Source organism: Oncorhynchus mykiss, chromosome 3 (genome assembly GCF_013265735.2).
Source record: "Oncorhynchus mykiss isolate Arlee chromosome 3, USDA_OmykA_1.1, whole genome shotgun sequence".
NCBI classification, from domain to species: Eukaryota; Metazoa; Chordata; class Actinopteri; order Salmoniformes; family Salmonidae; genus Oncorhynchus; species Oncorhynchus mykiss.
Window position 1 is genome coordinate 84,987,221 of NC_048567.1, and position 16,086 is coordinate 85,003,306.

Genomic DNA, 16,086 nt, shown 5'->3' on the forward strand with positions numbered 1-16,086 from the left:
ATATAACACAACCATTAGACTACAGGGTAACATAATACAACCATTAGACTACAGGGTAATATAACACAACCATTAGACTACAGGGTAACATAATACAACCATTAGACTACAGGGTAATATAATACAACCATTAGACTACAGAGTAACATAATACAACCATTAGACTACAGGGATAGAGCAACATAATACAACCATTAGGGTAATATAATACAACCATTAGACTACAGGGATAGAGTAACATAATACAACCATTAGACTACAGGGTAATATAATACAACCATTAGACTACAGAGTAACATAATACAAACATTAGACTACAGGGTAATATAATACAACCATTAGACTACAGAGTAACATAATACAACCATTAGACTACAGGGTAACATAATACAACCATTAGACTACAGGGTAACATAATACAACCATTAGACTACAGGGATAGAGTAACATAATACAACCATTAGGCTCCAGGGTAACATAACACAACCATTAGACTACAGGGTAATATAATACAACCATTAGACTACAGGGTAATATAATACAACCATTAGACTACAGGGTAATATAACACAACCATTAGACTACAGGGTAACATAATACAACCATTAGACTACAGGGTAATATAACACAACCATTAGACTACAGGGTAACATAATACAACCATTAGACTACAGGGTAATATAATACAACCATTAGACTACAGAGTAACATAATACAACCATTAGACTACAGGGATAGAGCAACATAATACAACCATTAGGGTAATATAATACAACCATTAGACTACAGGGATAGAGTAACATAATACAACCATTAGACTACAGGGTAATATAATACAACCATTAGACTACAGAGTAACATAATACAAACATTAGACTACAGGGTAATATAATACAACCATTAGACTACAGAGTAACATAATACAACCATTAGACTACAGGGTAACATAATACAACCATTAGACTACAGGGTAACATAATACAACCATTAGACTACAGGGATAGAGTAACATAATACAACCATTAGACTACAGGGTAACATAATACAACCATTAGACTACAGGGATAGAGTAACATAATACAACCATTAGACTACAGGGTAACATAATACAACCATTAGACTACAGGGTAATATAATACAACCATTAGACTACAGGGTAACATAATACAACCATTAGACTACAGGGATAGAGTAACATAATACAACCATTAGACTACAGGGTAACATAATACAACCATTAGACTACAGGGTAATATAATACAACCATTAGACTACAGGGTAATATAATACAACCATTAGACTACAGGGTAACATAATACAACCATTCGACTCAAAGAGCTACAGGGACAACAGGACAAAATGTTTCCATGAAACTGCAACGGGACAGGCAGACCTATCTTCGACAGAAAGGTGCTGGACAAAGCAACATACATCATGGTCACAGAAATGATGGCAAGTGTGCCAAGTGTCTTGGAGGCAGTATCGGTCTGTCCCCACCAGTGTGTTTGAAAATGAATGCTTTAGTCTGACAGATGGATTATCACTCAGGAAAATGTGAGGTCAACACACCAGACTGCCTGGCCTTGCCATCACCTACAGGGAGACAGAGGCACAGGGAGACAAAAAAAAACTAAACACGGAGGGAGATGAATGAGGAGATAACATGTGGGCCAGAAGAGTGCTGCAGTGTGTTACGCCCTACCCTGACATGGCCGGCCTGTGAGTCTGTAATAACTAACCTACCAAGATTTTGGGAGACTGGGGTTTGCTTTTCCACCTAATTTGTCACAAAGCGACACAGCAGCAGCCTCCTGGGTCAAATTCACTGAGAACCAGATGGAAGAAAACCAACTGAAACGGGGAGGGAGAGAAAGATGGCGCCGACAGACATGGCAGCTCTGCTTTCAGCTCCTAAGCAACTCTGCAGTATCTTGTTGTTGTTATTTCTTGCATTAACCCAGATTTATTTTTGTGCTATTAAATACAGCCGGAAATATATTTTGGATATCAGAGCGGCTGTAACTCACCACCATTCTGACCAGGAAGGCGACTTTCCCGAAATTAGATTTTTTGTTCATACCCCCCCAGAGCAATTGAACTTATCCCAGAAGCTGCTCCAAGTCCCCGCTGGCGGAGAAGAGGTATTCGGAGTAGACTTCTAGTCTGACACAGGAGGCGGGCACACCATCCACCACTTCGAGTGTATTACTATCTAATGTTCCGTGTATTACTCGAGAATGTTCCGTGTATTACTCGAGAATGTTCCGTGTATTACTCGAGAATGTTCCGTGTATTACTCGAGAATGTTCCGTGTATTACTCGAGAATGTTCCCGTGTATTACTCGAGAATGTTCCGTGTATTACTCGAGAATGTTCCGTGTATTACTCGAGAATGTTCCGTGTATTACTCGAGAATGTTCCGTGTATTACTCGAGAATGTTCAGTGTATTACTAGAGAATGTTCAGTGTGTTACTCGAGAATGTTCAGTGTATTACTCGAGAATGTTCAGTGTATTACTCGAGAATGTTCAGTGTATTACTCGAGAATGTTCAGTCCCTGGACAATACAGTAGACGAGCTCAGGGCAAGGATCTCCTTCCAGAGAGACAACAGGGACAGTAACATAATCCATTTCAAGGAATCATGGCTCTCTCCAGGTATACTGTCCCCGTCCATACAGCCAGCTGGGTTCTCAGTACATCGCGCAGACAGGAATGAAGAACTCTCCTTCACTGCAGCCGACGTGAGGGAAACATTTAAACGTGTCAATCCTCGCAAGGCTGCAGGCCTAGACGGCATCCCCAGTCGCGCCCTCAGAGCATGCGCAGACCAGCTGGCTGGTGTGTTTATGGACATATTCAATCAATCCCTATCCCAGTCTGTTGTTCCCACATGCTTCAAGAGGGCCACCATTGTTCCTGTTCCCAAGAAAGCTAAGGTAACTGAGCTAAACGACTACCACCCCGTAGCACTCACTTCCGTCATCATGAAGTGCTTTGAGAGACTAGTCAAGGACCATATCACCTCCACCCTACCTGACACCCTAGACCCACTCCAATTTGCTTACCGCCCAAATAGGTCCACAGACGATAAAATCTCAACCACACTGCCCTAACCCATCTGGACAAGAGGAATACCTATGTGAGAATGCTGTTCATCGACTACAGCTCGGCATTTAACACCATAGTGCCCTCCAAGCTCGTCATTAAGCTCGAGACCCTGGGTCTCGACCCCGCCCTGTGCAGCTGGGTACTGGACTTCCTGACGGGACGCCCCCAGGTGGTGAGGGTAGGCAACAACATCTCCACCCCGCTGATCCTCAACACTGGGGCCCCACAAGGGTGCGTTCTGAGCCCTCTCCTGTACTCCCTGTTCACCCACGACTGCGTGGCCACGCACGCCTCCAACTCAATCATCAAGTTTGCGGACGACACAACAGTGGTAGGCTTGATTACCAACAACGACGAGACGGCCTACAGGGAGGAGGTGAGGGCCCTCGGAGTGTGGTGTCAGGAAAATAACCTCACACTCAACGTCAACAAAACTAAGGAGATTATTGTGGATTACTTCAGGAAACAGCAGAGGGAACACCCCCCTATCCACATCGATGGAACAGTAGTGGAGAGGGTAGTAAGTTAAGTTCCTCGGCGTACACATCACAGACAAACTGAATTGGTCCACCCACACAGACAGCATCGTGAAGAAGGCGCAGCAGCGGCTCTTCAACCTCAGGAGGCTGAAGAAATTCAGCTTGTCACCAAAAGCACTCACAAACTTCTACAGATGCACAATCAAGAGCATCCTGTCGGGCTGTATCACCGCCTGGTACGGCAACTGCTCCGCCCACAACCGTAAGGCTCTCCAGAGGGTAGTGAGGTCTGCACAGCGCATCACCGGGGGCAAACTACCTGCCCTCCAGGACACCTACACCACCCGATGTCACAGGAAGGCCATAAAGATCATCAAGGACAACAACCACCCGAGCCACTGCCTGTTCACCCCGCTATCATCCAGAAGGCGAGGTCAGTACAAGTTCATCAAAGCTGGGAACAAGAGACTGAAAAACAGCTTCTATCTCAAGGCCATCAGACTGTTAAACAGCCACCACTAACATTGAGTGGCTGCTGCCAACACTGACTCAACTCCAGCCACTTTAATAATGGGAATTGATGGGAAATGTAAAATATATCACTAGCCACTTTAAACAATGCTACCTAATATAATGTTTACATACCCTACATTATTCATCTCATATGTATACGTATATACTGTACTCTATATCATCTACTGCATCTTTATGTAATACATGTATCACTAGCCACTTTAACTATGCCACTTTGTTTACATACTCATCTCATATGTATATACACCGCACTCAATACCATCTACTGTATCTTGCCTATGCCGCTCTGTACCATCACTCATTCATATATCTTTATGTACATATTCTTTATCCCTTTACACTTGTGTCGACAAAGGTAGTAGTTTTGGAATTGTTAGCTAGATTACTTGTTGGTTATTACTGCATTGTCGGAACTAGAAGCACAAGCATTTCGCTACACTCGCATTAACATCTGCTAACCATGTGTATGTGACAAATACAATTTGATTTGATTTGGGAAGAAGGAAGGCAGAGGTCTATGTTTCATGATTATACTAACGGTGTGATTGTGTTAACGTACAGGAACTCAAGTCCTTTTGTTCACCAGACCAAGAATACCTCACAATAAAATGCCGATCGTATTAGAGAATTGTCTTCGGTTATAGTCACAGGCGTGTATTCTCCCTCTTAAGCCAATACCACAACGGCACTCAAGGAACTACACTGGACTTTGTGCAAATTGGAAACCACATAACCTGAGGCCGCATTTATTGTAGCTGGGGACTTAAAGCAAATTTGAGGAAAAAGCTACCGAAGTTCTAACACATTGCCTGTAGTACTCGTGCTTTAAATACTCTGGACGGGGATGGCTACAAGGCCCTCCCTGCGGTAGATCAGATCACGACTCCATTCTGCATATCCCTTCCTATAAGCAAAAAATATAAAAGGAAGTACCCGTGCTAAGGGCTAATCAACGTGGTCTGACCAATTGGAATCCATGCTTCACGATTGTATTGATCACGCAGACAGGGCTATGTTCCAGGTTCCCTCAGAATAACATCAATGTCAAATCCAACTGGATTTGCCACATGCGCCGAATACAACAAATGTAGACTTTACCATGAAATGCTTTACTGACAAGCCCTTAACCAACAGTGCAGTTCAGGAAGAAAATATTTACCAAGTAGACTAAAATAAAAAGCAATAAGAAAAACGAGGCTATTTACAGGGGGTACCGGTACCGAATCAGTGTGCAGGGGTACAGGCTAGCTGAGGTAATCTGTACATGTAGGTGGGGGCGAAGGAAGTGACTATGCATAGGTAACAAACAGCAAGCAGCAGCAGTGTACAAAACAAATGAGGGAGGGGGGTCAATGTAAATAGTCCGGGTGGCCATTTGATTAGGTGTTCAGGAGTCTTATGGCTTGGGGGTAAAAACTGTTGAGAAGCCTTTTTGTCATTGACTTGGCACTCCGGTACCGCTTGCCATGCAGTAGCAGAGAGAACAGTCTATGACTGGGTGACTGGAGTCCTTGCAGTCACCCAAGTTTGCCAGGAAGCTTGGCCCCAGTGATGTACTGGGCCGTACGCACTACCCTCTGTAGTGCCTTGTGGTCAAGATGCTGAGCAGTTGCCACACCAGGCAGTGATACAACCGGTCAGGATACTCTTGATGTGTAGGGCAGCAGACTTGGAGATAGGTCCCCAGATCCTCAAAATGTTCTACAGCTGCATCAACAAGAGTCTCCTGTACTCGACACGGTCCGAGTCTCCTGTACTCGACACGGTGCGAGTCTCCTGTACTCGACACGGTCCGAGTCTCCTGTACTCGACACGGTCCGAGTCTCCTGTACTCGACACGGTCCGAGTCTCCTGTACTCGACACGGTCCGAGTCTCCTGTACTCGACACGGTCCGAGTCTCCTGTACTCGACACGGTCCGAGTCTCCTGTACTCGACACGGTCCGAGTCTCCTGTACTCGAGTTAACCACCCGATGCTCCTGCATGGAGTGGTGATGGCAGGGCAGTGACAGGTACATGGTGGTTACCAGGTAACAAGGCTGGCACTGCCACACAGATGTCAATCATGTCCTGAGTCCTCCACAGACAGAGCAGAACAGCTGGTGTGGGGGAGGGGTATGCAGATTCCCAGCTCTCTGCCAGCTCCGCCCACCTCGTCACAACAGATAAGTCATTCAGCAGACACTCTTATGTCATACTATTTGATACTGGTCCTCCGTGGGAATCAACTGAGTCAGACGGGACATACAGTCGTCACGTTTCCTGTCCTGAAACGCTATGCTGCTACCTAGGTGGGGTGGAAACAGTCTGTCAGTCTCACCTCACTGCTGCTGTCCTGGATGACTCTGTAGAGAGCTGGCACCAGAGACTTCTTCAGGTGAAGGCTGCCTGCATAGGTGGAGATGTGGGTTTCTGGTAGAGTCTGGAGAAATAGAAACAGACAGTTAGGGTTTCTGGTAGAGTCTGGAGAAATAGAAACAGACAGGGTATAAACATCCCTTCACAGTATAAGTGTAGTCCAGTTGTCACGAGTTACTTTTCATTCTAGCGTAATCATGCCAAAAGAGCGGCAGCCTTTAAAAAGCAACAAGTCCTTTTGAAAACGACCTACGTGTCATCAATAAGAGTCAGAAAGTTATTCTAGTGTGAAATGTGAGTGTAAGTATAGCAACAGGATAATTCTGGTCATAAAGGCTGGTCTAAAACAGAGAATGGAACATCTGTGTATCACAACAGGTAAATGAAGGTTGGGTTTTGATTTGACGATGTCCATTTGCCCACTAACATGGAGTGAACAGCTGCGGTGATCGCTCTCTATCCAATATCAGACATTGAGACAGACATGCTCAGCAGCTCCAACTGTTTCCATAAGACAACACATCACACATGTTTTAACTTGAGAAATACTGCATCAAACACCTTAGATGTCAAACTCCTCAACTAAAACATCCTCAGCAAAAACATGATAATTAATGACACATTTCTTGAGTTATCTTCGATTGATTCTGTGGATTTTGAGGAAGTGAAATAGGCTTTATAATAAGGCTGTACTGCCAGACCAGTAAGGGTCAGTAGAGGGGGAGGAGGCAGCCTCCACCCTCTGTACTGCCAGACCAGTAGTTTGTCTCTGTAGTTCAGGGTCCTCAGCTTGCAGCAATAACACTACTTCCTCCCTGACGTCAATCACAGCGCTGTCTGGACTCTAGAGACCCCTCCCCTCAGCCCTCGCAGAGACACAGAGACAGAGTCAGAGAGTCAGAGATACAGAGAGAGTCAGAGATACAGAGAGAGAGAGACAGACAGACAAAGAGAGAGACAAAGAGAGAGAGAGACAAAGAGAGACAAAGAGAGAGACAAAGAGAGACAAAGAGAGAGACAAAGAGAGAGACAAAGAGAGAGACAAAGAGAGAGAAACAAAGAGAGAGAAACAAAGACAGAAACAGAGAGACAGTGTGTGTGTGTGTGTGTGTGTGTGTGTGTGTGTGTGTGTGAGAGAGAGAAGGGTCTGTAACCTGATGACAAACAGCACAGGCACCAGTTGGGGAGACAGATGGACATATCAACGGGGGTATGTATTAGGGGTGGGAATTAACCTCACCATACGACATTATCACCATATTTAGGTGTCGATACGATATGTATTGTGATTCTTTATGTTTGCTCACTGTATGTCTGCTGCAGAGAGATGAGATCATGACTCAAATGAGTTCAGTCAGGGAAATAAAACCGTGCTGAAAACATGTCTCACTATTTAAAAACAAGATGGAGGACAAGCTATAGGATGTTTTGGTGCAGGTAGAGCTGACCAGCCTAGCTAACACTACCTAGCAAATAGATACTTGAGTTCAAGTATGTATATAAATATTGGTCCATGTAACTGGATGGACCCCCCCCTCCCCGGTTTGTATTGGCGGGAGGGGTCTGAGTCATGTCTGTGACCCACCTTGAATTCTGACAACCATTCCTCCACCACTCCTCCCTGCTCTGAGCCCAGCATCTTCCTCACACACCTAGAGGAGAGGGGAGAGAGAGACAGGAGAGGAGAGAGAAGAGAGGAGAGAGAGGAGAGACAGGAGAGAGACAGGAGAGGAGAGAAAGGGGAAATAGATAGGAGAGGAGAGAGAGGAGAGAGACAGGAGAGAGACAGGAGAGGAGAGGAGAGAGACAGAGAGACAGAGAGAGGGGGGAGAGAGAGAGGAGAGACAGGAGAGGAGAGAGAACATGTTAACTCATTAGACCTGTTAACAGACTTGTTTTACTAACAATATCTGTTTCAATATCGCATAATCAACTTGCTTACAACCTGTTGTGGTATTCGCCTGACTGTTGTCATCAATGAGAAACTGTGTGTGCTGTCATTTGACTTCATTACTCAATATGACATCGCCGAAGCAGACATTTTCACAGTGAAAGAGGCTTTATCTATGTTGGTTGGTGACAGGGATTAGGACACGGCCTTGCACTTTGAAAAGAGATGATATTAAGGTGAGTGAAATAAGTAAATAGTAGATACGTGTTTGATGCTGTGAAACAGCTCTCAGATTAGCAAGTCTTGTCAACTTTGTTGGAACAGATGAGCACATCAGCAGTGGAGCTCGAATGATTGTTCTGCGTCTCATGGAAATAGCTGACTATATACAGCTAAACACTGCAACAAACTAGTTGGTTGTTTTGTCTCATTTCTACAGATGTAATTCATATGGAAATGGCCCAAGCTGCTTGCTATAGCTAGCTACTTTCTGACAGAACACAATGTGTATACACTGACAATCACAAGTCTATCTTTCTAGAGATTAATAGAGGTGTACCCCAGGGTTCCATTTTAGCTCCTGTGTAGTTCTCAATTTTTATTTTGGATTATTTATGATTTGGAAATGGGATGCAACCAGCAAAGTTACATCTATATGCAGATGATACATTCATGTGCTCTTTCTCTGGTTCAGGCTGTTGAAGAGCTCCAGACTGTGTTTCAGTCACTGCAGGCCTCCCTTTATGGTCACAAACTGGTCTTGAATGTACACACAACTAAATTCATGACCTTTACCAGAGCTAGAGAAGGTTAGCATTGTCACATCTGGTGGCTCATTGAAAACGTGTCATCCTACAAATATCCAGGTATTTGGTTGGATGACAAGTTGTCCTTTAAAGTTCATGTGGATAATCTTGTGAGGAAGCTCAAATTGAAATTGGGTTTTTATTTTTGTAATAAGGCTTGCTTCCTGCTCATGGCTAGAAGCTTGTTCAGGCCACTTTTCTCTCTGTAATTGATTACGGTGACTTGTTGCATATGCATGCAGCCTCCTCTGTCTGACAGAGACAGGACTCTGTTTATCATGCATCCTTGGGCTTTATTACAAATGCCAAGTCACTCACCCACCATTGCACCTTGTACCAAATGGAAGCTTGGACCTCACTTTATATATCTACAAAGCCCTTTTAGGTAAACTCCCTCTTTACCTCTGTAGTCTGGTCTCCTGCACCACCAGCAGGTAAATTCCCTCTTTTCCTCTGTAGTCTGGTCTCCTTCACCACCAGCAGGTAAACTCCCTCTTTTCCTCTGTAGTCTGGTCTCCTTCCCCACCAGCAGGTAAATTCCCTCTTTTCCTCTGTAGTCTGGTCTCCTTCCCCACCAGCAGGTAAACTCCCTCTGTAGTCTGGTCTCCTTCCCCACCAGCAGGTAAACTCCCTCTGTAGTCTGGTCTCCTTCCCCACCAGCAGGTAAACTCCATCTTTACCTCTGTAGTCTGGTCTCCCTCACCACCAGCAGGTAAACTCCCTCTTTACCTCTGTAGTCTGGTCTCCTTCACCACCAGCAGGTAAACTCCCTCTGTAGTCTGGTCTCCTTCCCCACCAGCAGGTAAATTCCCTCTTTTCCTCTGTAGTCTGGTCTCCTTCACCACCAGCAGGTAAACTCCCTCTGTAGTCTGGTCTCCTTCCCCACCAGCAGGTAAACTCCCTCTTTACCTCTATAGTCTGGTCTCGTTCCCCACCAGCAGGTAAACTCCCTCTGTAGTCTGGTCTCCTTCCCCACCAGCAGGTAAATTCCCTCTTTACCTCTGTAGTCTGGTCTCCTTCCCCACCAGCAGGTAAACTCCCTCTTTACCTCTGTAGTCTGGTCTCGTTCCCCACCAGCAGGTAAACTCCCTCTGTAGTCTGGTCTCGTTCCCCACCAGCAGGTAAACTCCCTCTGTAGTCTGGTCTCCTTCACCACCAGCAGGTAAACTACCTCTTTACCTCTGTAGTCTGGTCTCCTTCATCACCAGCAGGTAAACTCCCTCTTTACCTCTGTAGTCTGGTCTCCTTCCCCACCAGCAGGTAAATTCCCTCTTTTCCTCTGTAGTCTGGTCTCCTTCCCCACCAGCAGGTAAATTCCCTCTTTTCCTCTGTGGTCTGGTCTCCTTCACCACCAGCAGGTAAACTCCCTCTTTACCTCTGTAGTCTGGTCTCCTTCCCCACCAGCAGGTAAACTCCCTCTTTACCTCTGTAGTCTGGTCTCCTTCCCCACCAGCAGGTAAACTCCCTCTTTACCTCTGTAGTCTGGTCTCCTTCCCCACCAGCAGGTAAACTCCCTCTTTACCTCTGTAGTCTGGTCTCCTTCACCACCAGCAGGTAAACTCCCTCTTTACCTCTGTAGTCTGGTCTCCTTCACCCCCAGCAGGTAAACTCCCTCTTTATCTCTGTAGTCTGGTCTCCTTCACCACCAGCAGGTAAACTCCCTCTGTAGTCTGGTCTCCTTCCCCACCAGCAGGTAAACTCCCTCTGTAGTCTGGTCTCCTTCCCCACCAGCAGGTAAACTCCCTCTGTAGTCGGGTCTCCTTCCCCACCAGCAGGTAAACTCCCTCTGTAGTCTGGTCTCCTTCACCACCAGCAGGTAAACTCCCTCTTTAGTCTTGTCTCCTTCACCACCAGCAGGTAAACTCCCTCTGTAGTCTGGTCTCCTTCACCACCAGCAGGTAAACTCCCTCTTTACCTCTGTAGTCTGGTCTCCTTCACCACCAGCAGGTAAACTCCCTCTGTAGTCTGGTCTCCTTCACCACCAGCAGGTAAATTCCCTCTTTTCCTCTGTAGTCTGGTCTCCTTCCCCACCAGCAAGTAAACTCCCTCTTTACCTCTGTAGTCTGGTCTCCTTCCCCACCAGCAGGTAAACTCCCTCTTTACCTCTGTAGTCTGGTCTCCTGCACCACCAGCAGGTAAACTCCCTCTTTACCTCTGTAGTCTGGTCTCCTGCACCACCAGCAGGTAAACTCCCTCTGTAGTCTGGTCTCCTTCCCCACCAGCAGGTAAACTCCCTCTGTAGTCTGGTCTCCTTCCCCACCAGCAGGTAAACTCCCTCTGTAGTCTGGTCTCCTTCACCACCAGCAGGTAAACTCCCTCTTTACCTCTGTAGTCTGGTCTCCTTCCCCACCAGCAGGTAAATTCCCTCTTTTCCTCTGTAGTCTGGTCTCCTTCCCCACCAGCAGGTAAACTCCCTCTGTAGTCTGGTCTCCTTCACCACCAGCAGGTAAACTCCCTCTTTACCTCTGTAGTCTGGTCTCCTTCACCACCAGCAGGTAAACTCCCTCTTTACCTCTGTAGTCTGGTCTCCTTCACCACCAGCAGGTAAACTCCCTCTGTAGTCTGGTCTCCTTCACCACCAGCAGGTAAACTCCCTCTTTACCTCTGTAGTCTGGTCTCCTTCACCACCAGCAGGTAAACTCCCTCTTTACCTCTGTAGTCTGGTCTCCTTCACCACCAGCAGGTAAACTCCCTCTGTAGTCTGGTCTCCTTCCCCACCAGCAGGTAAACTCCCTCTTTACCTCTGTAGTCTGGTCTCCTTCACCACCAGCAGGTAAACTCCCTCTGTAGTCGGGTCTCCTTCCCCACCAGCAGGTAAACTCCCTCTGTAGTCGGGTCTCCTTCCCCACCAGCAGGTAAACTCCCTCTGTAGTCTGGTCTCCTTCCCCACCAGCAGGTAAACTCCCTCTTTACCTCTGTAGTCTGGTCTCCTTCCCCACCAGCAGGTAAACTCCCTCTTTACCTCTGTAGTCTGGTCTCCTTCACCACCAGCAGGTAAACTCCCTCTGTAGTCTGGTCTCCTTCACCACCAGCAGGTAAACTCCCTCTTTACCTCTGTAGTCTGGTCTCCTTCACCACCAGCAGGTAAACTCCCTCTTTACCTCTGTAGTCTGGTCTCCTTCCCCACCAGCAGGTAAACTCCCTCTGTAGTCTGGTCTCCTTCACCACCAGCAGGTAAACTCCCTCTGTAGTCTGGTCTCCTTCCCCACCAGCAGGTAAACTCCCTCTGTAGTCTGGTCTCCTTCACCACCAGCAGGTAAACTCCCTCTGTAGTCTGGTCTCCTTCCCCACCAGCAGGTAAACTCCCTCTTTACCTCTGTAGTCTGGTCTCCTTCCCCACCAGCAGGTAAACTCCCTCTGTAGTCTGGTCTCCTTCCCCACCAGCAGGTAAACTCCCTCTGTAGTCTGGTCTCCTTCACCACCAGCAGGTAAACTCCCTCTTTACCTCTGTAGTCTGTTCCCCTTCACCACCAGCAGGTAAACTCCCTCTTTACCTCTGTAGTCTGGTCTCCTTCACCACCAGCAGGTAAACTCCCTCTTTTCCTCTGTAGTCTGGTCTCCTTCTCCACCAGCAGGTAAACTCCCTCTTTACCTCTGTAGTCTGGTCTCCTTCCCCACCAGCAGGTAAACTACCTCTTTACCTCTGTAGTCTGGTCTCCTGCACCACCAGCAGTTACCCGGTCTGCTAGGTGATTGCTACTTAAAGTCCCAAGGACATTCACACTGTTAGGCAAGACGGCCTTCTCTTCTTGTGCACCAGAGGTATGAAATAGTCTACAATCCATTAGTCATCTAAAATCAAATCAAAAGTTTGTCACGTGCGCCGAATACAACAGGTTGGTCGGGCCAATTGAGGTAGTATGTATAGTTAAAGTGACTATATGATAAACAGAGAGCAGCAGCAGAGTAAAATAGGGGTTGGGGGGGGGGGACTCAATGTAAATACTCCAGGTAACCATTTGATTACCTGTTCAGGAGTCTTATGGCTTGGGGGTAAAAACTGTTGAGAAGCCTTTTTGTCCTAGACTTGGCACTCCAGTACAGCTTGCCATGCGGTAGTAGAAAGAACAGTCTATGACTGGGGTGGCTGGGGTCTTTGACAATGTTTAGGGCCTTCCTCTGACACCGCCTGGTGTAGAGGTCCTGGATGGCAGGCAGCTTAGCCCCAGTGATGTACTGGGCTGTACGCACTACCCTCTGAAGTGCCTTGCGGTCAGAGACAGAGCAATTGACGTACCAGGCAGTGATGCAACCAGTCAGGATGCTCTCGAAGTTGCAGCTGTAGATAGAACCTTTTGAGGATCTCATGACCCATGCCAAATCTTTTTAGTTTCCTGAGGGGAAATAGGCTTTGTCGTGCCCTCTTTACGACTGCCTTGGTGTGTTTGGACCATTCTAGTTTGTTGTTGATGTGGACACCAAGGAACTTGAAGCTCACAACCTGCTCCACTACAGCCCCGTCGATGAGAATGGGGGTGTGCTCCGTCCTCCTTTTCCTGTAGTCCACAATCAACTCCTTAGTCTTGGTTACGTTGAGGGATAGGTTATTATTCTGGCACCACCCGGCCAGGTCTCTGACCTCCTCCCTATAGGCTGTCTCATCATTGTCGGTGATCAGGCCTACCACTGTTGTGTCATCAGCAAACTTAATGATGGTATTGGAGTCGTGCCTGGCCATGCAGTTGTGGGTGAACAGGGAGTACAGGAGAGGACTGAGCACGCACCCCTGGGGAGCTCCAGTGTTGAGGATCAGCGTGGCAGATGTGTTGCTACCTACCCTTACCACCTGGGGGCGGCCCTTCAGGAAGTCTAGGATCCAGTTGCAGAGGAAGGTGTTTAGTCCCAGGATCCTTAGCTTAGTGATGAGCTTTGAGGGTACTATGGTGTTGAACGCTGAGCTGTAGTCAATGAATAGCATTCTCACATAAGTGTTCCTTTTGTCCAGGTGGGAAAGGGCAGTGTAGAGTGCAATAGAGATTGCATCATCTGTGGATCTGTTCGGGCGGTATTCAAATTGGAGGCAAATCAGAGTGGGTCTAGGGTTTCTGGGATAATGGTGTTGGTGTGAGCCATTACTAACCTTTCAAAGCACTTCATGGCTACGGAGGGGGACAGTAGTCATTTGGGCAGGTTGCCTGTGTGTTCTTGGGCACAGGGACTATGGTGGTCTGCTTGAAACATGTTGGTATTGCAGACTCAATCAGGGACATGTTGAACATGTCAGTGAAGACACTTTCCAGTTGGTCAGCACATGCCCGGAGCACACGTCCTGGTAATCCGTCTGGCCCTACGGCCTTGTGGGTCTTACTCACGTCGGCTACGGAGAGCGTGATCACACAGTCGTCCAGAACAGCTGATGCTCTCATGCATGCCTCAGTGTTGCTTGCCTCGAAGCGAGCATAGAAGTGATTTAGCTCGTCTGGTAGGCTTGTGTCACTGGGCAGCTCTCGACTGTGCTTCCCTTTGTAGTCTGTAATGGTTTGCAAGCCCTGCCACATCCGACGAGCGTCGGAGCTGGTATAGTACGATTCAATCTTAGCCCTGTATTGACGCTCTGCCTGTTTAATGGTTTGTCGCAGGGCATAGCAAGATTTCTTGTAAGCTACCAGGTTAGAGTCCCGCACCTTGAAAGTGGCAGCTCTAGCCTTTAGCGAATGTTGCCTGTAATCCATGGCTTCTGGTTGGGGTATGTACGTACAGTCACTGTGGGGACGACATCAACAATGCACTTATTGATAAAGCCAGTGACTGTGGTGTACTCCTCAATGCCATAGGAAGAATCCCGGGAACATGTTCCAGGCTGTGATAGCAAAACAGTCCTGCAGTTTAGCATCTGCTTCATCTGACCACTTTTTATAGACCGAGTCACTGGTGCTTCCTGCTTTAATTTTAGCTTGTAAGCAGGAATCAGGAGAACAGAGTTGTGGTCGGATTTACCAAATGGAGGGCGAGGGAGAGCTTTGTACGAGTCCCTGTGTGTGGAGTACAGGTGATCTAGAATGCTTTTCCCTCTGGTTGCACATTTAACATGTTGATAGAAATTTGGTAGAACTGATTTAAGTTTCCCTGCATTAAAGTCTCTGGCCACTAGGAGCGCTGCCTCTGGGTGAGTGGTTTCCTGTTTGCTTATTTCCTTATACAGCTGAATGAGTGCTGTCTTAGTGCCAGCACCTGTCTGTGGTGGTAAATAAACAGCCACGAAAAGTATAGCTGAGAACTCTAGGCAAGTAGTGTGGCCTGCAATTTATCACAATATACTCTACTTCAGGTGAGCAAAATCTAGAGACTTCCTTAGATTTCATGCACCAGCTGTTGTTTACAAATATGCACAGACCACCCCCCTCATCTTACTGTGTGCTGTTCTATCCTGCCGGTGTAACTTAGCTAGCTGAATATCCATGTCGTCATTCAGCCACGATTCCGTGAAACATAAGCAGAGGGGGAAAGGAGCATAGGATAGGATATTACAGTTTTTGATGTCCTGTTGGTAGGATATTCGTGATCATACCTCATCTAATTTATTGTCCAATGATTACCGTCAATACTACTCGCCAATGTGCAACGGCAGCTTTCCCACTCGCCTTCCGCGTCGCTTCCTCTTGGAAATAACGGGGATGTCGGCCCTGTGGGGTGTTTGGAGAATGTCTTGTGCGTCCTCCTTGTTGTAGAAAAAATCTTTGTCTAATCCAAGGTGAGTGATTGCTGTCCTGATATCCAGAAGCTCTTTTTTTGCCGTAAAATACAGTTGCAGAAACATTATGTACAAAATAAGTTACAAATAACGCAAAAAAACCAACACATTATAGCACAATTAGTTGGGCGGCCGTAAAACTGCTGCCATTTCTTATAGATATATTAGTGCCACTGAATGAATTTAAAATCTAGATGGGAGGCTCTGTTACAGAGGA

At 46.7% G+C, this 16,086-nt stretch overlaps 1 protein-coding gene across 1 annotated transcript in view; it reads right to left on the reverse strand.

The window, feature by feature from the left end:
• The window catches only part of LOC110520668 (protein FAM126B-like), a 150,267-nt gene that overhangs the window by 74,669 nt on the left and 59,512 nt on the right, over nt 1–16,086 (reverse strand). Inside the window, exons 3-4 of the mRNA XM_036975376.1 lie at nt 8,067–8,133; nt 6,444–6,545 (exon numbers count right to left, since the gene is read on the reverse strand). Coding sequence (XP_036831271.1) covers nt 6,444–6,545; nt 8,067–8,120 — 156 coding nt within the window. The 5' untranslated portion in view covers nt 8,121–8,133. The remainder of the gene's footprint in view (nt 1–6,443; nt 6,546–8,066; nt 8,134–16,086) is intronic.